At 31.7% G+C, this 22,286-nt stretch overlaps 2 protein-coding genes across 2 annotated transcripts; both read right to left on the reverse strand.

The window, feature by feature from the left end:
• Positions 1-13,142: 13,142 nt before the first annotated feature.
• LOC122597395 (E3 ubiquitin protein ligase RIE1-like) lies at positions 13,143-16,924 on the reverse strand. Its single transcript, XM_043769994.1, has 5 exons — positions 16,440-16,924; positions 14,820-14,939; positions 14,301-14,379; positions 14,006-14,164; positions 13,143-13,301 (listed from the first exon to the last, which is right to left on the reverse strand). Exons 1-5 carry the CDS (start codon positions 16,922-16,924, stop codon positions 13,143-13,145), a joined length of 1,002 nt encoding a protein of 333 aa, XP_043625929.1.
• Positions 16,925-18,529: 1,605 nt separating this feature from the next.
• Positions 18,530-21,790, reverse strand: LOC122597396 (E3 ubiquitin-protein ligase At1g63170-like). Its single transcript, XM_043769995.1, has 5 exons — positions 21,315-21,790; positions 19,906-20,038; positions 19,674-19,826; positions 18,696-18,806; positions 18,530-18,592 (listed from the first exon to the last, which is right to left on the reverse strand). The coding sequence occupies exons 1-5, from the start codon at positions 21,788-21,790 to the stop codon at positions 18,530-18,532; spliced, it is 936 nt and encodes a 311-aa protein (XP_043625930.1).
• Positions 21,791-22,286: the final 496 nt, after the last annotated feature.

Raw genomic sequence — 22,286 nt, forward strand, 5'->3', positions numbered from 1 at the left:
ATTTATCCAATTGTAATTTGAGAATAATACCAATAACTAAAACTAAAACTTTGTGAATTTTAACTAAACTTGATGAGACTTTTCTCAATGAGGGAATCAAAACCCGATTATTATTAAACTTATAAAGAGAACCAAAGTAAAAGTTGTAACAAAGAAGTTCCTGAACAAACTTTCGTACTTAAACTCAAATGAAAGATGCAACAGATGAGTGCTTTGAAAATTTAGTAACTTTGAGCAATGTAACAACTACAAATTTAATTCTAAGAATTGGTTATTGAAGTTTATTCCAAAAGTAGCAAAAGTTTTACACAAGAATAAAATAACTTGAGAACTAAGTTATTCTATTACACACTAATATTAAAGATTTTGGATGATAACTTAGACTAGTTTATGACTGAGATGGTGTGGAGACCTTAAGATTCTTCCTAGGCACCTATCAGGCACACTTTCAATTGATCCCCCGCATGCTCTTTTTATATCTGAATTTTGCCAAGTACGTGAATAGCAAGTACATAGCCAAATCATATCAAAAACGTGCTAATTCAAATGAAATCTTCAATTCATTTGTTGCAAATGTTTAATAGATGGAGTCAAGGTAAATAATATCGCTTGCATGTTTTATCTTTATGCTTCAAACTTCCAAAACGTTATCATGATGGCTAATTTTTCAAAAGTAATCAACATGAAACTTGTAGAGCTTAATCTTCTGAATCCGTAGAAAGTTGAATTGTCTCGATCGGAGTCCGAATGAATATATTATTGCCAAAACAGTTCAGCAACATTTTTATTGTCTTTTTTAGTGCATTTTTCTCATCAATTTCCAATGCAACCTACAAAAACACTTATGCAAGTAATAAGTAGCTAAAATACATTAATTTATATTTAAATGAGTCATATTTATACGTTAAATGGCACAAAAACGCTCAACTAAATATATATGATTTGAGCATTATCAATATTCTATTTTAGACACCAAAAAAAATATACCTATTTGGTCATTTAATCTTCTTATTTGGTCATTTAATCCTTACCGCTTAATATTTTAGTAAGAAAACAATCCTAGCCAATCAAAATGTAACAAGTGTCCATGGTAAGTTCCACAAATTATATTCAATTGTCGTTATTTAAAAAAGCTTAAATGTATGCACCATTTATTTATGAGTATCTATTACTCTTTTATAATGATTATTCACCCCCTATTTTAGGAAAGAGTTAGAAAAATAGTTAAATGAGAAATTACTAGATTGCTCTTAATAAACAACCCTTATGGAAAGGGTTATTAAATATTACCAAAATTACCCTTAATGAATTAATTTACACTTTAAACCTTTATCTTCTAAAATATCACTATCATCATTGTATCAACTTACACGGTTAGACCACTCGACATCAATTGTCGATGTCATCGATCACCACTCGTCACCAACACCACTAATCCACCGTCGCCGTCACCACCGCCGCATTGCACGGGTACAATGCTAGTTTTATTTGATGAGTGTTTCTTATTCAATTTCAGAAACTGAGTTCATGTTTTGACTTGTTTATCATATTAGCATCAGCAACTAGACATATGAAATTATGAATATAATGTACGATTAGTCATTAATATTTATCCTAAAGTTTTTCTATTACTCTTTGAAATATAGTAGCAAGTGTCTATCAAAATTGTAACACCCTAAAAATATAAAATATAAATAAATTAATATTTAATATATTTTAGCCCTTAAAATAATTTCCTAGTATTTAGTTTTGAGATAATGGATTAATTTAGTTAGAGCTTTAGTGGCTAAGGGGTATAATACCCTTATTTTATTTATTAAAAACGTGGCAACAAGGGGGAGCCAGTCATTTATTTGATGAATCATAATTCCATTTCATTGAAACTCATTCCATCTCCAATCTTCCAATTTCATGTGTGGTTAGAATAACATCAAAATTCAATCAATTACATATTTAATCTTCTATCTAAACATATCAACAATCAATAATAAGAGAAATTTTGATAGAAGTGGTGTGTGAATGTGTGTCAAAATTGCCAAGAAAAAGGGAGAAGAGAGTATGATTTTTAGTAAGTTGATTTATTATTCCTTGAAGGTATGTAAGTATCTAATTATTTTTTACTATTTGAATTTAGGGTTCTTGAATTATATGAAATTGAGATTTTATTAAAGAAGTGTTATTTTGATTCAATTAAAATTAAGGTTTTTGATTATTGAAATTGGGGTTCTTGACTAATGAAATTGGGAATTTGAATAAATTGGGATTTTTGGAAGTTTGGGAATTTGTTAGAACTCTAATGAGATTGTTATGAGAAATTTGGGAAGATGAAAATGGTGTTTTGATGGTGAACCCATATTGGTGAAAGTATTGTTTTAGAGTGTTTGGCCAAATTTTTATATTGTTAGAATTATGGGAAGTTTTTATGAAAAATGGCCTTGAAAGCCAAACACCATGTATGATGGTTGAATTTTGAGTTTGGTTAGTTTTGTGAATGAATTGAGTTAAGAAAAACTCATAGTAACTTACTTAATGTATAGGTAGAGAAGATTGTTCTAGTGAGTCAAAAAGTCAAGTGTGTTTTTTTGTCAAGAACCAAAGTGAGTGTATATGTATATGATCATAGTTATATAGAAGTCATAGGTGGGTAAATTCCTATGACCCGATTGTATGTTGCTTTCGTGTAAGATTAGTAGATGTGTAGATACCTACTAGCATAAATTGTATATGTAAGACTAGTAGATGATGAGATACCTACAAGCATATATTGTGTGTAAGACTAGTAGATGATGAGATACCTACTAGCATATAAGGTGTGTGTAAGACTAGTGGATGATGAGATACCTACTAGCATATATTATGAGTAAGACTAGTAGATGATGAGATACCTAATAGCAAACATCATTGGCCAAGTAGAACTAGCATGATCATGAGTTGTTGTTGTTGTTTTGACTATTGGAAGAATGGCTCAAAGTTGTTTGTATGGACTTAAAATTATATAGCTAGGTCATGATCATATATGTATGCATTCACTAAGCAATTGCTTATGTTTTAGTTGTTTAACTTTTTATATGAATTGGTAGTAGCAAGGGAAATGATTTGATCAAGTGATATATTTGAAGTGAAATTTGTTGTTGAAGGTATTTTGGTCATCTTCGAAGGTTGACAACTTGGATAATGGCACAGACAATCCTTTGGTATATTTTGGCTCTTGATACAAACTCTTTTTGGATTAACAAATTTTGTTGTGTATAAAATCTGTGTTTTGGACAAGTTTGTAGCCATTTGAGTCATAATTGGTTATGTAAACGTTTAGTAGGTCAAGTAAATGTTTAGACCTACTAAACGTTTAGTAGGTCATGGATTTGGATAAATGACCCGTTTGGTCGTGCATTGATTCTTTTTGTTAAAAACTTTATTGTAAGTAGCAAATGTTATGTCAAATGGATGTTTGAAATATGGAATTTTGTTTTGTTGATTGAGAATTTGAGTTGGTAAAATTTTTAAGTTGGGGTCAAATGGAAAATTTGAGTTTAAATTGTGTCAGGCCCAAATATGTGGCGCATCTTTTGGTCCATGCGGCGCATTTCTGGAGGTCTGAAATTTTTAGGTGCCTTCTGATCAAAATATGCGGCGCATGTTTCATGTCTGAAAAAAATGCGGCGCATGTATAAAAACACGCGGCGAATCTTAAATAAAAAATTATAAGGAAAAAAAATTGTCGTTTAATGAAAAATGAGTTTGATCGTTACAAAAATGCATGATGCTAGTTTTAGATCTTTGGTTTCGTAAATTTTTTTGTTAACAATCAATGAATAGATGTTTTTGTAAGCCGCAAAACAACCTTTGTGATTTTAAAACTCAAATTTTGAATAGTTAATCAAGACTTTTTTTTTTTATCCCAGTTTCAAATTAAGAAATTTAAAGTTGAAAATATAGAAACATGCAAAACAATTAATAAGATGATGCTTGATCACCATCGGCATCAAAAGGCCAATAAATCCTAAAATTTAGAAATCACATCTTTACAAAAACATCACTAATCCACAAATCTTGATGATGAAGAGATTGTGCATTTGGAAAATCATGATGAGAATAACTTTTTTTTCATCCAAGATAAATTAGCTTTCCGTCAACAAAGCTTAAATTATTATTATTATTATTATTATTTATGTAATATCTATTTGTGCTTAAAAGTTAGGAGAAACTTATAGATTGTCAAAAGTACAAATTAAAGTTGTGAAGTGACTATTGTAATGTTTTGATTGGTTGGTATTGTTTCCTACTATAGGTTTTAAGTGGTAAGGATTTAATGATCAAATAGGTAAAAGAAAATTTGTAATATCTAAAATGGGGATATAGACCTTAAATTATGACCATATGGGTAATTTTTTTTTATTTTATTGGAGTTGTTGCTTGAAAATTCTAGAAAGTATTTTAAATTAGGAAAATTACCCAAATGGTCAAATATGAAGGTATATAGACATCTAAAAAATATTTTACCCATTTGGTTAATTAGTTCTTACAGTACTACCTAACATCAAATAGAATAATCCAATAAAATCATCACATGTGGATCCAAAAATTGTAACTTTTATTTTTATACACTATATATATGAAGAGTTGTATAGATTGTGGAAAACAAGGTCCAAAATTCCATGTTCGAGTTCAAACAAATTTGTATTCTGGGTATAAATCTTCTAATATCTGTGTTCGTGGCAGCCAATGCAATTAAGTTATGTTGAAAGATGTTCAGACTTTTATCCAGTTTATTAATACACATTTACACACACTGAAGTTTGTTGATAGTTAATACCCCATAAGGCCATAATGATAGTAGCTCGGTAATTTGCTGGTAGAGCCCAGACTCGCAAGTGAAATAAACAAACACGCACGAGCTTATGACTTCTAACTTTTTGTAGACACATTTCCAAAGCTAACAAACAAGCAAACCATGAAGTATCAAACATGTGTTTGAGTTGATCATACCCACATGCGCAGTCCAAACTAGAATGACCCATTAAAACCCATCTCTATGACAAAACTTATGCTACATAGCAATATACTTTGCCATGTCAATATTTTTGTTAACCGTTCAAAAAATAAAAATAAAAATTGTTATACCACTAATAGCCGATACGTGTTACTTTTCCGGCTTCATTATTACATTTGGATCTCATGTTTGACACATGAAATTATTTTATAGCGTGGTATTATTTCTTACTAAAAAGATTAGTCTGTAAGAATTAATTGACCAAATGAGTAAAAAAAATTTATAGGTGTCTAAATCTAGATATATACTTTCATAGTTGACCATTTAGGTAATTTTTACTTTTAAATTTTCAATGCATAAGATAAACCAAAATTCAAAAAAGCTGAAAACTCAAAAAATTAACATGAAAGAAAAAAAAAACCAAATATAAAACTTTCGGTTAAAAGCTCTGATTTTTAATACCTATGATCTTAGTTATCGACTCGTAATTTTTTACTCGAATTGAAACATGAATTTTTGAACTCTGACTCAGAATGTGAATCAACTTGTAAGAGTCACGACATTCTTTTATAGTGTATAATATTGTATAACTATATATATGTAACATACTTAAAATAGTGAATAAAAAAAGGAGTGACATTTTAAAGTCATCAACAACTTAATTAAAACAAATGAAAGAAACTAAATATTTTTTAATACATAGATATAAGCTTTAGTATATGGGGGTGTAAATAACATTTACATTTTTTATAGTGTGAATGCAACTTTTATTTGGTTCATTGTATTTAAATAACTCGTTAAATTATACGATTAATGTAAAAGTATACACGTGACAAGCCATATTGGTCAACGTAAAAAATTTAAATTAATCGTTCATTTTTGTGGGTTTATTACATACAATGAACCAAATAACTGTTACATTTACACAACAACAAAAAAAAAAAGAGTAAAAGTTACTTACACTTTTATATACTTAACCCTATAATTAAATTTATGAGATAATCTTATATTTACTTACCATGATATTATATAGAAAAAATTTAAGTAACAGATCACTTAGAAACTAATTATACTATGTGATATATATAATATTAAAACGAGCATGGTATTTGCACAATGCGGCGACGATGACAGTGACAATGATGTTGTGGCATCGACAGATGGTGACGGCGGCGACGATCGTTGGTGGCAGCAGATGTGTCAACTGATGTAGGTATTTGATATAAAGATATATATTTGATTTAAAAGTGTAGTGGATATCTTTTAGAAGAAAATGAAATAATTATGTAAGTTAATTCATTAAGAGTAAAATCGTAATTTCACAAGTTAAAAAAATCATAACATTTCAACATGGGGTATAATTTTTTTTTAAAGTAGTATAGATAATTCAAAATTAAATGTAAAACTCAGAATTTTGTATCAGTGTGACATTCATACCTAACCGTAAATCAAATTAACCAAAATTAATTGATTTTCGGACAACCGAATTGTTGGTTACCATTTTGATACGGTCCTGAGCTCGAAGAGTAGAATAAGATTACCGCATACAAAAAATAGCTTAAACTTTCTAACTAATCTAATTGAAGCGAACTGAATCGAATCGTTGACCTTTAGTTTTTTTTTTTTTTTTTCTTTAACATCAACTTTTATTTACAGCCAACCAAAAAAATGAATGTGGCCGTTAAACATATAATTCAGCATCGAAGTTAAACATATAATTCAGCACAAACAAAAAAACAAAAAAGAAACAACCCACCGCCATTTGTCTCCAGTATTTGAACGACTCCATCAATTTAAAATTCAACCTATAATCCAGCCAAAATAATAATAAAATAAAAAACTCCACCGCCATTATAGAAACTTAGCAAAAGAATTAAGAAAAAAAAAAACCCAAAAAATTTCGTTATCTATATGTCGGGACTATTTTTCCACCACTTCCAACTTTTCAAGGAGATGATATATTAATATAAAAAAATTGACTATTTTACCACCACTTTACATTAGATACTCATACTGTATATGATAATTCAATGAATGTATCAAAATTTATAGTAAAAATATCACTCTCCGTCCATTAAAAATATTTGTATCTACAGTATTATACATATTTTTTTTCTTAAAGTTAGTTTCGATTCAGATATGTTGGAAACATATTTAACTAGTAATTTGTTGGACCTCCAACCCATTCTTCATGGAAAAAATCTCGAAATGAGAAACCCAAGACCTTGAAAAAAAACTCACCTCCGAGACCCACATAATGAATTTAGAAGATATCCCAGACCAACCCACCTAAATGATTTAATTTTATTTCATATTAAGTTGCTAATAACTCAATATGAAACATAATTAATCTTTTTAAAAATTAGGCTAAAAATTCTCATAAAACTTTATGAATTTAATATGTGAATTTCACTGATTGTCTTTTTTAATTTTATTATTTGATTTTATCAAATATAATCATCTTATCTTAAAAAACAGTTTTAGTTTAATGAATTAAAAAATATATCATCTTTCATTCAATATTATATTATTATGTGTTATAGTTATTAGTTATCTTGTTTGTGAATTGTGAACTCAAAATCCACAAACTATAAACCAGTTACAGATCCAGACTTTTAGAAGATGGGGGCCTATTTTGTTTATTATTGAATTCTTTCAAAACTTATATAATTTGCATATAATATATATACTTATAAACATGAGGGGTCTTAATTTTGTGATGCACATGATGAAACGGAAAACATTTACATAGTTTAAATTTTGAACACGCAACACTCTCGCTTTAAGGGGTTATAATCTAATTAAACTGGTCGTTAAATTCTAACAATGAGTGTATTATGTTAAAAAATTCTTACAAAGTTGCAACTTAGAAAAATATATATTGGTATAAGCCTATAAGGTCATAAGGATAGTTGATCAGAAAAATTTATTCAATGATAAAACATAAAAGCTTATCTTGGTTATGGAGCGTATAGATCTACATATTTAAACTAATAAAATCATAACTTAGAAGAGGTTATAAAAAAATAATAGACATGATAACCTTATGCATTTTATTCCAAACAAGAAATAACTTTAAAAGTTGAAGGACTAAACTGAAAGCATAGATATACAAAAAGGACTTAAATAGATAAATACTAGAAAGGATATGTTCTTCCACATGATAACCTGCAGATAAAATACTCTGCAAACGTAACCCTTATTCCTTTCGCCGCCGTGGCCTATGAGACTAAAATAAAATACTAAGAAAAATTGATTGAGGGTGGGGTGGTGACCCTCCTAATTCAACGCTGGATCCGCCATTGCTATAAACTACGCTTTAGTTTTTTTTTTCTCCTTTTGGTTTTTAAAGATCTAAATTGCTAATTGTATTTTATGTATCCTTAAATTCTTGATTTTATTATGTTTTAAATTTTTAATGTAAAACATTTAATTGTGTTTCTAACTTGTTAAGCATAGAGTCAACAATGAAGTTGGATTTACACAACAGAATGAATGGTGACTTTAGGATAATTGTTTAGCATTCGACATAAATGTAGCAAATGACAAATGGTCTTTTTTAGTACTGACATACGTAGTACGATATGTTTTCTAAGATATAAAATATCGTTGGTAGTATTTTAAGAAATTTGACATTTTAATAGTATGAGCTACAATCGAATGATATTTATTTTATGTCATCACCTTCCTGACGTGCCACAACTATACTATATTTCCACACCTCAAGTGAGTAACCAACCCAAATCTTATAGACCCCTATTAACTAAAATCGTAGACATTGAAAATAAGTGAGAACCATAAGTAATGTTTCGATTTAAATAAGGGGAAAAATTAGTTAAGGCATGCAGTATTTATCTTAGGTAAAGCAGGAGAGGATTATGTAAAATTCAGAGGGAGATTATGTAAAATTCAGGAAGGACTATGTATGTTTATTAAATTCAAATGTTTAATTATAACTTTTTTAAAGTGACAGTACTTCAGCTTAGGTAAAGTCTACATTACAGATCATTTTCCCTTTAAATAAACTCACCCCACTACAACAAATATGTCATTTATTGACATTCATTTGTTCGCACTTTTAAAAAGTGTAAAAAATTATTATTTTGTTCACACTAATAAATGTGTGAAAGAAACTCACATTAAAAAGCATGAAAGAAATTCAAAAGATCAAAATCTTTTTACATTTATTGACTTATATATATATATATATATATATGGTGACAATCAAATGAGAACCAACTTAAAATGAGAACAAATGAGAACATTTAAAAACTACATTTTGATGCATTAAAAGTCCATAAAACTGACATAGTGCATGACTAATTATCATTATTTAAGTGTTTAAGAACACATGGATCCGTCAAAATCGAAAAAAATCACGTTTTTTGTCAGATGCATCATCTTGATAATATGCATCCAAGATGGATGCACAAAACCAAAAACGTGTTTTTTTCGATTTTAAAAGATCAATGTGTTGTTAAACACTTAAATAATGATAATTAGTTATGCACTATGTTAGTTTTATGAACTTTTAATGCATCAAAATGATGTTTTTAAGTGTTCTCACCGTTCTTAATTTAAAAGTGTTACACCGGAGTGTTACCCTATATATATATATATATATATATATATGAGAAAAAGGAATATAAAGCTGTCCGGCACCCAAGCTTAGGTGTGGAATCCCTCACATAATAATTTATATTATTTCTTGTTTAATAAATAAATGCATGGACCCCCATGATTTTTATGGATTAAAAAAATAATATGTGAGTGTTCCACACCTAAACTTAGATATCCGACAACCTTATATTCCCATCCTTATATATATATATATATCTATACATATATATACACACACTTATATAGGGTGGCTTTCCGGTGAGAACGGATTTGAAATAAGAACAGTAAAAACGGTTTATGTCATTTGGATAATATAAATTAAAGGTCAAGATGATTAAGGGTGTTTTTGTGATAATTAAATAATTTAAAGGCAAAGATGTCTTTTGAATGAATATTTAAGGATATAAGGGTAATCTTAAAAAAAAAAAAAGCATGTAAGAAAAATAAAATGAAAATGCATTCAGTGGGAAGACATGATGCACCTAAGGAAAATAGAAAAGCAGTTAAAAACTTAGAATTTTCATAGAATGCATCCTTTTTATATAAGAATTGTGTATCCAATTAAAAAATAATTAAGGAAATTATATGACAGACCAATCCAATTTATCCTAAGTTAGGCATCCAACAAAGTCATAGAATTTAAAGGATGCATCATTTATATAAATTGTGCATTCAATTAAGAAACAATTAAGGAAGTGGCAGACGCTATGCGTCTAACAAAGTCATATTACAATTCTCAAATGATGCATCCATTTCATATAAAAGTTATGCATCCATTTATTAGAAAGTTATGAAAGTTATGCGTCCATGTATTGAAATGTCGTGGGTTCACATAAAACATAATTTCTCTCGAATCTCATATATAATTTGAAAATTGGAATAGAAGTTACGTTAGTCAATCAATAACTGCCATATAAAATATAGAGATTAAATATATTTTTAATTTGTTTCATTTACTCTTTAAGATGATTGGTGATGTGGATGTTAGCTATTGATTCTTATTTGTTCTTATTTTAATTTAGTTCACATAATCTCATTTGATGGTGACCCTTACATACTAATATTTTATTATTTTAAATAAATACATGTCCTCCCATGATTTTTACCTTTTAAAAAAAAATATGTGAGGGGTTTTTCACCCAACTTGGGTGCCTAACAGCCTCATATTCCCTTCCCCCTATATATATATAATTTCATATATAAACAAAAAGTTCACAATTTTAAGTGTATAAGATTATATAATTTTTTACACTTAAACGTGAAAGTAATTTGTGACACCAAATTTTTCCAAACAAGAGGAAGTGTGAAAAAAATTAAGTGTGACAAATTAACTCACACACTTTTAAGTATGAAACTATTTATAAACATTTTGTTTATATATTAAATTTTAAATATTAATTGTATAATTAATAAATGATTGAGCCTCATGTTTTTTATAGATTAAAATATTAAGATGTGAAAGATTTTATATCAAAACTTAGATATATAACAACCACTTATTCTGATTCCTACATATAATTTACATATTTCAACGTGAAATTAAAGTAAAGGGAAATGGGCATAATGGCATATCCTTCTTCATTCCTTTACAAAAGACCTTAATCGGATGGTGCTTTATCAAACTGGGAATGTTGGATGCAATTAACTAGAGTTGGCAAAATGAGTTTGGGTACTGGGCTAGGACAGGCTTGGGTCGAATGGTTAGATTGGCCCAAACAATGTTAGTCCACTCCACAGCTAAAACGATACCTGTGTGGCTGTGTGGCGACTTGTCAAATATGATTACAAGGATTAGATTAGTTCAATATATATTTCTTTTAATAATAACAGGATGTAGGATTTTTAATACATGCAATTATCATGCATTTGAGTAAATTGACCTGTTTTACATTTTTACGGTTCTACCCGCTAAAACGGCTCACAAGTCACAACCCATTTAATCTACTCGTCATTTTTTTTTTTTTTTTTGCATGTGACAGAGACTGAAAATTAACCTGAATTGACTCCCTCTGAAGTAAATCGATGGCAAATCACATTTCCTAGATCTACGATTTGCTTAATACATACCGATTTATGACCATACTCATCACTGTTCCAGGAAACATAGCATACTGCCACATGGAATGAACATTGTTATACACTACAATCAAGTTATACAAAAACTTCTGATGACATTTCCAAAGAAAGACTTAGATGCATTATGTACGTATGTGCTAGTCCTATTGCCATCGTATGTCCTATTGCCATGTGATATTAGAATGGACCTCAATCTCTCTATATAACTAAAAGAGGATATGAAAATGTTTATGTGACACTTTTTTTTTTAATTACACCTAAGTTTTTTGCTTACGTGTCAAATTGTTAAAATTTATTGTTTATTTTTAGTTATTTTAAATTTAATACTTAATATCTAATAGTATTAACTATAGATATATGTTAAGTTATGGTTTTTCAATTTTCTTCGCTCGGGTTTAATCTAATTGGGTATGTATATATTCTTGGTTTTGTACGAGTTAAGCCAAAATCAGTAATCAACAAGATAACAAATGGTATCAAACGTATGGTGGGCCCAGTATGGACGTTAATGTTGTATCTAACTATGTAAGGAAACCCAATGCCAAAGCCCACTCCTCCAAGATAATCATTTATGAGTTAACGACGCATTTCATTTTTAGTATCTCTGAAACACTGATCGAGTGTTATTGGAACTTAAGTGTAAAATGACAAACACAAACTTTGAAAGTACTTGTTTGTGCTTCTTGAAGGCTTCTTAGATATGTTATAATGAGGAAGCTGTCAATTTACTAGGACTCCTAAAATATCCTAAACACGAGAACACCACATATACAAGATTGAGATGACGTAGACAGACACTTGTAAGAAGTTCATCTATAACGGCTTCCCGGCTTGTAAATGCATTATAATGAATGCACGAATATGTTGAAAACGTTGCATCAGCAGGGAAAATGAAAATTTCATTATATAGATATGGTTTTCCATGTCTTTCTTAATGACAGTGGAAGGACCGTGATCAAACAAATCAATAGTTTTATGCTTCAAAATCGGAATTTCCATGTGCTTCTAGGCTGTTAATATCAAAGTCATAATATCCAAAGGTAGACAAAAGGACTTGTATGATCAAGACAGAATTAGAACCTATTAGTTCAAGGACCAAATATTGAGAGGTTTGCTCTTCTTCAATGTGGACATTTTACAGATATCTACTACTATACTTGTACACATGACCTTTTCTCAAGTGGGTACTTTATTAGTTTAGTTGCTTCAAATCTCAAAACAAGCACACTACAAGAATTGGGTTTTTTTTATATGAATCCATTTAACTTGTCCTTCCTACAACAAACCAATACAGCCAAAAACAAGGAAATGATATGGAAATCAAGTCATGGAGATACCCTGACCTTTACGTATTAAGTACAGTTAGGAGGTCTTGCCCTTTATCTTGGTTTTGATTGGTGTTACTCAAAAAGTATATTTGCTACTATGAATATACCTGTACAGTTACTGATGCGCTTCAAAACAGTTCGTCTGTGTGGACAATCCTCTTGCAGAGGGGACAGGTAGCTTTTAGCATTAGCCATTTCAGGATGCATGTAGCATGGAAGTCATGGTTGCAGGGAAGTAGATAGATTTCTGACCCCTTTTCATATGAGCTGAGACATATACAGCAGTTCTGGAAAAGAAACAATGATAACAATGAACACTATATTTCATATGTCAATTCAACAATGGAAAATACAATCTGCAAAAACTTTTAAACATTATTTCACAAAAACGTTATATCTCACGAGAAAATAATGTAAAAATCTTATGCTTAATTATCTATTCTACACTTCTTTATTTTTGCTGTTCTTTGGCACAACTAACCATATACATGAATGATTAATTAGTGATTTACTATGAATGATGCATCAATTATAAGTGGAAATATGGGTACCTCTGGGCTTCTGCCAATGGGTAAACAGACTTGGGTTGAATGCGTAGCAATTATAAGTTTGTAACTAGTTATATTAATCCAAAACACTTTTTGTACAGAACTGTATGAATAACCAACATGTGCTTGAATCCATTTAACCTTTTGACACTTAACCTGTTGACCATTCAGCCATTTGACAGTACTTTTAAAGATCAAATTCTTGAATCCATTTAGAGATCAAAATTGTAATCTCTGTCAATTGTTTGAGACACAATTTTAGACTCAGAGTTAAGTTGCCAACGATTTCAGAATGACAAGCATAGATTAATATCATGAAACAACATAGTCATATTCATGGTATCTGCCAGGATGGTTATATGTAACATGCATATATATGCAAGTTAATTTGTATGTATATACAATGATTAACTGATGGAACATGGATTTTACAAGGAACTTACCGCATCCTGGGTTGGAAGATCACGTTCATTTAAGAAATCTGGATCATTTGTTCTCATAGGTAGCAATTTCAAAGCTCTTACACCTGGTTGCTCCTCATCATCAAACTCTTGAACTACGTATTTCTGAAGGATGCTGAAGTTAGGCACTGATGCACCTGTCTGTGTATTAGCATATTCGTCAATTTCATTGTTATATATAAATAGAAATAATGTCTTTCTAGTAAATAATTATTTATGTCACCTCACGAGAAATGAAATATATGAAGCCAAGGATGCAGGGAAAGAAGAAACAAACAGCAAGCCCCAGTACACAATAGAAAAGAATGGCGATTGCAACAAAGCATCCGTCTAGAGCCAAAAATACCAGAGTCAACCTGCAGCAAACGAAACGAGGAAATATAAAATTCTTAAAAAACATTTTCCCTACATGCATGACTGCTTATACTATACCGTTTCATACTTCATGTTCACAGCATTACACCTACATGATTACTCTAGTTTCAATTGATTCATGTCCCCTTCACAGAAACCATTTCTACATCTATGTCATAAATGTTTAATTTTTTAGTAGATAAAGTCTTATCAACCAATCAAATGAAAATTTGAGCTTAGCCTAACCGCCCTAACCCTAAAAAGCTGAGCTTCAGCTCAGACCACTCTATGCAGTCCTATGAGATCATCAATAGATATTTTAAAAGAATGAAAATAGGCTTACATCAAACAGATAGGTTTAAAATAAGTCCTGTAAAGCCATGAGGAGCAGATTGAATCATGGACTATTTAATTTACAGAATTATAAAGGTTTAAAGCATACCAGAATAAATGAGGAGCAGCATGCAGGAGAACCTTGTAAGCTGAGACCATCCCAACGACGCCAATTACCCACCATGCATAAGAGGTAATTGTATGAAGGTTTTCCCATCTTTTAGGAGACCTGAAATGTCCAATATATAAGACATCAGTGGAAAAATACATTAGAACAGCCATAATTATTTGATAATTTTTTAAGAATACAATGGCATTTACTTGATCATACTAGTGATAGATGCCTCATAACCTTTAGCAACTTATGATCCCCTAACTTACCTTCTCAGAATATCGATGAACTATAGAAAACAATTAGCTTATTGATGACACTTGTAACAGATTACATGAAATCCATATGTCTCTATTTGAACCTTCTAAGACCTTTGGTTATTGGTAGACACAATGCTAGAGTGAGGCGCTGAACACTCAGATGTGCCATCTCTCGATACAGACACACACACACACACACACGCACACACACAAATACAAAGACAGTGAAGAAAATACTCAACAAGCCATAAGACCTTATCCAGACCTTCCCCTGCCATAGACTCTTTAACAATTAATTTAGCAGTAAATCACTTACATATTAGCATATAGCTATTCACTTATTTGATGCTCATGCAAATGCGACTTACAAGGGGATTTCAGACATAAATATGATCAAGTACTTCAATTAGTATTTACATAGACAAATGTTGTGGTTCCTGTTGCGCAAAGCGCAAAGAGAGATTTTAATTTTGCAGCTACACAAGGATAACGTGAAGTGCAAAATTTAGAAAAACGACCTTGCACAAACGTTAACTTGCTACCGAAGGCTCACCTAGATATAGCTTGACATCGAAAAGAAACATTACAGATTGGCTTTTTGTCCCTAATTAAGTTTTACTCGAGATATATTTCTTGACCTTCTAGATCTGAAATCTCCCTCATCGATTCACTAAATACATTTAAGACATCAAATAGACGATACTTTGGAAACTTAAAACATTATTATGTTTTTACTCCAGATACACATACCTCATAACCAAAGTAATCACATAATTACAGAGCCCTAATAGAAGAATCTTCTAAAAATGTTCCATAAACTATAAAAAGAAATTTAGTTAACTCAAGTTTAACTCGACAAGTTTCTCAAAATGCCTCTATCCGAACCTGATAAAACCTTTAGTGGACACATACGACGAGCTCAACACTCAAAATGCCTCGCGTTCTCACTCGTTTCTTTCTGTCACTCTCTCTGTCACTCACACGCACGCACAGGAAATTAAACGATCTATGCACACTTACAAGTCATACCCTCTGCCATAGATTCTTCATCAATTTAACAAGAACTCAATCACATAAATATTTCAAAACAGTATATACTATTTCCGACCTAAATGCATATGATCACACTACACACTTCAAAACAGGGAACTATATAATGGTAGCAGTTATTCCAAAAGTACCAGTTTCCGCCTCAACTAACATAAATAGCTGGTATATAATCATCCATATACGTCGAGATTCGACCTAATGATATTAACGTATCTATTTGAGTACTACTTTATAGTCTTACATATATATAAGCAGCATCAAAAACTCATTTTTAACTATACATATACATATCATGAAAGAAACTCACAGGAACAGATGATCATATACTAAAGCAGTTATAGCACGATTCGGTTCATCATACGCAATTGACGAATCACTCGAAGAATCAGAACTATCTAAACTCAGTCCTCGGGCCATTCTCCTGCTCCTTTTCTTATACTCCTTCCACACCAGAACCACATGCATTATACAATGCACCGAGTAACCGCAGATCCAAACACTAAGCGGAATGTTAGTCTCTTCACTCGCCGCAGTCCAAATCAACATAAAAACAGATACTGCAACAAACGCAAGGTTCCAAATCGTGTCGATAACAACAACCGGAAACGAGTAGCCAAACTCGTCACGCCAGTCATGAAACTGACGCGTTACATTCCGTCGGACTATCATCGATGATCCACGGCGGCTGGCGAAAAATTCGATAAACATGTTGAGTGTCGCCGCGGACGATATTCTGTTTCCTCCGGCGATCAGTAGCGGCTGGTTGACGGCGTGGATCGCTGGCTCCGACATTTCTCCGGCGATCAGTAAGGATTAGTGATAGTAGGTGTGGTGAATTGTGTGTGCGTGAAATAACTGCTTCTCTGCTAGTCTAGTACGTGTGAGTGATTTGTGTGTAACTGATTCTGTTATCAAATGGAGACTTTATATAGTGAGACGGAAAAAGTGGAATATGTTTACATTTACCCCCCTTAACAGTTTGACGATAAGGGCGGTTTGAGTATGTTTGACTTTTTGTTGACAACAATAGTTGACCGTAAATATAACACATAAGAAATGTAAATGTCTTCAGAATTTTGAAATAATTTTAAGAGTTATTTAAAAAAATAAATAATGTACTTTTCATTTTGTCTTACAGGTAACAGCTTATTTCTTTATAATCATACTTACTAATCTAGCTTTTAAATTTGTCAGTTTATTTTATATATTTTTTTTATCGTATAATCCAAAATCAATAATATATATAGGATAATGTTTTTTTTCACTTTGTGTATAGTTGTATGTGACATGATATATTATAGTGTGTAAACTTACAATAGAGATCGATTTAAAAAATCTATAAAATTAGATGAATAACATAGCAAGTTATCATTTTGATAAATATCCTTAAAACTTTTTCTTCAAGTGGTCTAATTCAGGTTACATGCTTAAATCAATGGAAAGTTAATATATATGGAGTTTTCACAACATTGTTATTTTTTTTTTAATGATTTGGCGTGTTCATGTGTTGGCGACTAACTTTTAAATATCACGAACACCTTCTCCTTGCCAACATGGCACCATATCTATCACAATTGACATGTACGTATCAACATGTCATGTATTCGGATCAAAATGACGTACATTTGACAAGCCAAAGCAAGTAGGAACGAATTAAGCCGATCCACTGGACAACAATTTCAGAAGAAGAAGTTGCCTGGAGGCACAAGATGCAAGATGCTTAACGAGTCAGGTCAATTGCAAGATGCATAACATGTCAAAACCAGTACTACTTTATGCACCATAGCCCATAACCTGGGTTGTTGGCTAGACTGCAAATCACATTTTGTCCAAAAGTTCATTTTTTTTTTTTATAAAGATACTTCAAAATGTGAAGTATGATTATAAAAATCATAGCTGTACGTTTCAGTAGAAAAATAATAAAGTGAGTACAATTTTATAGTTACCAAATATAATGTATCAAAATTACATCGCCGACTTTATTCCATTTGAATAACTTCTCCTATTTAACCAAACAATTTGTTTGATCCTTTAGAATATAACATATATTCAAATTTTCAAGAGCCAAAATTACCACGAGCCTCACTGCCACTAATTTAATGGCTTAAACACATGTGAATTAGTCATTATCATTATCAAAATTCAAAATCAATTTAAGGTATTGAGAGACTTTCATACATATAGTCAATATAATTTGGTCACTTTATATCTCTTCTCATACCCAAGTGGGGTAGGGCCGTAAGGGTACCCTTATTACGGTTGCTTTAAAGCACTATACAAGATTGAAGTGTTTTCAGTGGATCCATATTACCAAATATAGCCAAAAACAAGGTATCAATATGGAGACTCAAGTCATGGAGATATCATGACTTACGAGAGTAACTACAGGAGTAATAACTATAGTAGTATACGATGATGTCCTTTAGGTTTGTTTCTGTTGTGTTTGTCAGACTCTATTTCCTGCAATGATGTTTCCTTTACACTTTACCAATAGTCCAATACAAAATGGTGCTCTTCAAAAGTGTATATATCTCGGGATCCTGTACTTGCACATTGGACAAACCCCATTTTGCCTTAGCCATTTTCCGAGGCATGCAGCATGAAAAATATGGTTGCATGGAAGTAACTGAAGCTCTGATCCATTTCCATATGAGCTAAGACATATATGGCAGTCCTAAAACAATAACAAAAATGGTCAAAACTATATATTTCACATGCTTGTCCAACAATGAAGAATACGGTCTGAAAAAGTTGAGTTGCTAATAGACCTAGATATAGAGCAAGTTGAAAATTAGTGAGGATGACATGATGATGGTTTATTCTCATCAGTATTAATAAGAGGCAAAGGGTTCAATCCAGTTTATTTCTGTAATAATATGGATGAATGCAATCGGTTAGAAGTGGAAAAAAGGGGGGCTTGGGTAACTGGTTAATACAAGGTTGGTAGCTCTGGGATGGGTCAGGTTGATCTGACACACTTTTTTGTCCAAAGTTTTATCATCACTCAATATCTCAAACAGGATTAGAAGATTATATTAGTAAATAATCCTTAGTTTTAGCATTATAAATACACTTTGGGGGCTTTTGACCCATTTGACCCATACAAACCACTTAACCCATTTCAAGCTACAAATGAATAAAGACCCATTTACCAATTACAGATTCAACATAACAAGAATGACCTATCCATTAAAGGATCATAGTTTCCACATTTACTAATTGATTTCTTAACGCACAAAAGTATCCAAGTTATAACCATAATTTATAACCATATGTATAGATTACAAGTTATACGCCATGATCAAGTTATAATCATGATAGCCTAGTTATTCATCTTTGCTTTTCATGGTCTCTGCTAGAAAGTAGGATGGTTTTATCTTACCATGTGCACATTGTATGTGTGAATCATTTTTAGATATATGTGTATATATGTGTATGCCTGAATTTCTTAATATGAGCCGATCGCTTATTGCTTTTTTATTTACCCAAAAGTTATATATGTATGCTTGTGATACTTGCTCAAATTTCAGTAAGGACTTACCACATCCTGGATTAGAAGTTCTTGATACTTTTCTGGATCATTTGTTTCCATAGGGACCATTCTACCTGGTCTACCGTCATCTCGTTCCTCATCATTGGACATTTCAAATCTGTATTTAGGAAGGACGTTAATGTCATCCTCTGATGCACCTGCCTGCATATTAGCATATTTTCAGAATCATCGGTAAATAAAATCACATGGGAAATAAGAAAACAATTCACATCTATTTCACCTGAACAGGATTGGAATACATCACGTAAATGAGGCAGGGGAAGCAGAGCAAAACAGCAAGAGGGATCATACATATCATAAGAATATAAACAGCAACCAAAAATGTGTCGGATACCAAAAATGTCAGAGTTAACCTGCCATCAATGTAAAATAATGGAAGAAACTTTAAACAAGAAAAGTTGATGAACATCATTCAGGATTTTGGGTTCTCATTCTTAAAATGAAATACAAAGCTTTCACCTTTCAGTCAAATCTGCGAAATCCATCATATACTAACACATAGATGACTGATTATACCACTTCCTTAGTAACCTTTCATGTTGACAGCATTACCCCTACATGATCCCTCTAGTTCCAAAAAAATAACACGCTACCCCAACAATATTACCCGTTGTACATGCCTTTTAATGTAACCAGACATTTTTCTTTTGCGAATACATTAAGAGTGTGTGGGTAAGCTTATTGATACCGCTTATCAGCTCTTGGGATAGAGGGTGCTTATTGTGTTTTTGGAGGGTTGGAACTACTTTGGTTAGTTTTTTTTTTTAATTGGAAACACGGTAGAAATTGATTCTTAACTGTTACTAAAATATAAGCCCTTTCAAATAAGCTTGCCCAAACACCCCCCTTGGTTTATCTAAGCTTGGAGTGTCTGCCATGCAGAAAAATTCCAAAGCATTCATCATTGTAAATTGTGTGCCAGACGCCCAGACAGTTATACAAGTCACAAAAGTATAGAGTAATAGTTTAAACTTTAAAACATACCAGAATAGACGTCGAGCATCATGCAGGAGAATCGTGTTACCAAAGCCCATCAGAAAGAAGCCAATCATCAACCAAATATAAGAGATCTTTGTATTAATCATTTCCCATCTTCTATACGGACTGAAATGTCCAAAATGGTTGACATTAGTACAGTGATGCAGAAATGTTACTATATTAAAATGACCCTGCTTATAGCAGGTGCCTCTCCATCTTACAAAAAGCAAAGCATGTTCATTTCTGATACATCAATTTCCCTCTGGAATTTCAACACTTCCTTTTTTTCTTAATGAACTTTAAGTCACATTGTCATTTTGCCACAATGTTATTACACAACAGGACAAGCCTTTTTTAGTCATCTGATCCATAAAATCTACTCTAGTAGTATGCGTGAAAAAGATATTTTACAAGTTAGCACAATGTATCGAAAACAATTGATCCAATTGATATTTGTATAGAAAAATGTTGTGATTCTTGTGGTACACAGGAAGTACTCGTATTTAGTTTGGCATAGACCTCAAGGATAACACTTGACTTAGTTCCCAAATCAGATCAGATGTACTTTATCTAAAACCTATGTTTGATTAAATAATTAATTAATAGAAGTATCATTTTCATTAAACACCAATTTAAAAACTGTAAAATCACCTGATTTGAGTAGAAGCCACAATCACGGTATCATCACCGTCACTCGAGTCAGGCCTATTTCTCCTTACATACTCCGAGCAGACAAGCACCACATGAATAACGCATTGCAACCCGTAAACGCCAATCCAAACCCTAACTGGCACATTCGGAATTTCAGATACACTCAAAATCAACATAACGACCGAAACCACAACAAATGCTAAGTTCCAAATTGTCTCGATAACAACAACCGGTAACAAGTAGCCAAAATCCTCTCGCCATTTCTCCAACAGATCCTCCGCATTATCGAGAACTATCATTGACGGGATCGACGCTAAACGGCGGCCTGAGATAAAACCTCGAAGAAACAAGAGTACTGCCGTTAAGGTAACTGTATCAACTCCGGCAGACGGTGTGGCGGTTGTGTTCTGCCTCGTCGGAAGTAAAGGCTCGTCAACGACGGTGATCTCCGTCAAAGTCGTTGGAATCTCCGGCATAGCTAATTTCTGTTAGTGAGTGTGTGTGTATGTGTGTGAGAGAGAGAGAGAGAGTGTTAGCGTGGTAACCACCGTAACTGCTAGTGCATTTGTTTGTTGTGATTCTGTTTTGACTTTTTAAATGACACGGCTTGTATAAATAGGAGGGAAGGAAAATATAATTTTACACTTTACTCCCCTATAGTTTGGTGTATATAGCAGGAAAAATATGATAAAAGTAAGTTTACACTTTACGTCCCTATGTTTGGTACATACATTGGAGGGAAAATATGATATAAATAATTTTACAACTTACCTCCCCATAGTTTGGTATTTAAATAAGAGGGAAAATACGACTATAGTTGAAAATGGTTGACTTTTCGCAATGAATAATACACGAGCATTTTGAAAAAATATTTATAGTCCGTTTTGGAGGCTTAGTTAATCTGAATTTCATATTTATGTATGTGAAAAAAAGTATAAATATATCTCCAATTAAGCTTTATAAAAAGCTTTT

This window comes from Erigeron canadensis, chromosome 4 (assembly GCF_010389155.1).
Source record: "Erigeron canadensis isolate Cc75 chromosome 4, C_canadensis_v1, whole genome shotgun sequence".
In the NCBI taxonomy this organism is placed as follows: domain Eukaryota; kingdom Viridiplantae; phylum Streptophyta; class Magnoliopsida; order Asterales; family Asteraceae; genus Erigeron; species Erigeron canadensis.

What these genes read in the sequence shown, in the direction of transcription:
- LOC122597396 (XM_043769995.1), bottom strand. Translation starts at nt 21,790, where the DNA reads ATGCCGGAGATTCCAACGACTTTGACGGAGATCACCGTCGTTGACGAG. An exon ending in GTGGCTTCTACTCAAATCAG is followed by an intron (nt 20,039 to 21,314) that starts GTGATTTTACAG and finishes CATTGATGGCAG; the next exon opens with GTTAACTCTGACATTTTTGG. An exon ending in AATGGCTAAGGCAAAATGGG is followed by an intron (nt 18,593 to 18,695) that starts GTTTGTCCAATG and finishes ACATCATTGCAG; the next exon opens with GAAATAGAGTCTGACAAACA.
- LOC122597395 (XM_043769994.1), bottom strand. Translation starts at nt 16,924, where the DNA reads ATGTCGGAGCCAGCGATCCACGCCGTCAACCAGCCGCTACTGATCGCC. An exon ending in GTATATGATCATCTGTTCCT is followed by an intron (nt 14,940 to 16,439) that starts GTGAGTTTCTTT and finishes TGGACATTTCAG; the next exon opens with GTCTCCTAAAAGATGGGAAA. An exon ending in GCTGCTCCTCATTTATTCTG is followed by an intron (nt 14,380 to 14,819) that starts GTATGCTTTAAA and finishes CGTTTGCTGCAG; the next exon opens with GTTGACTCTGGTATTTTTGG.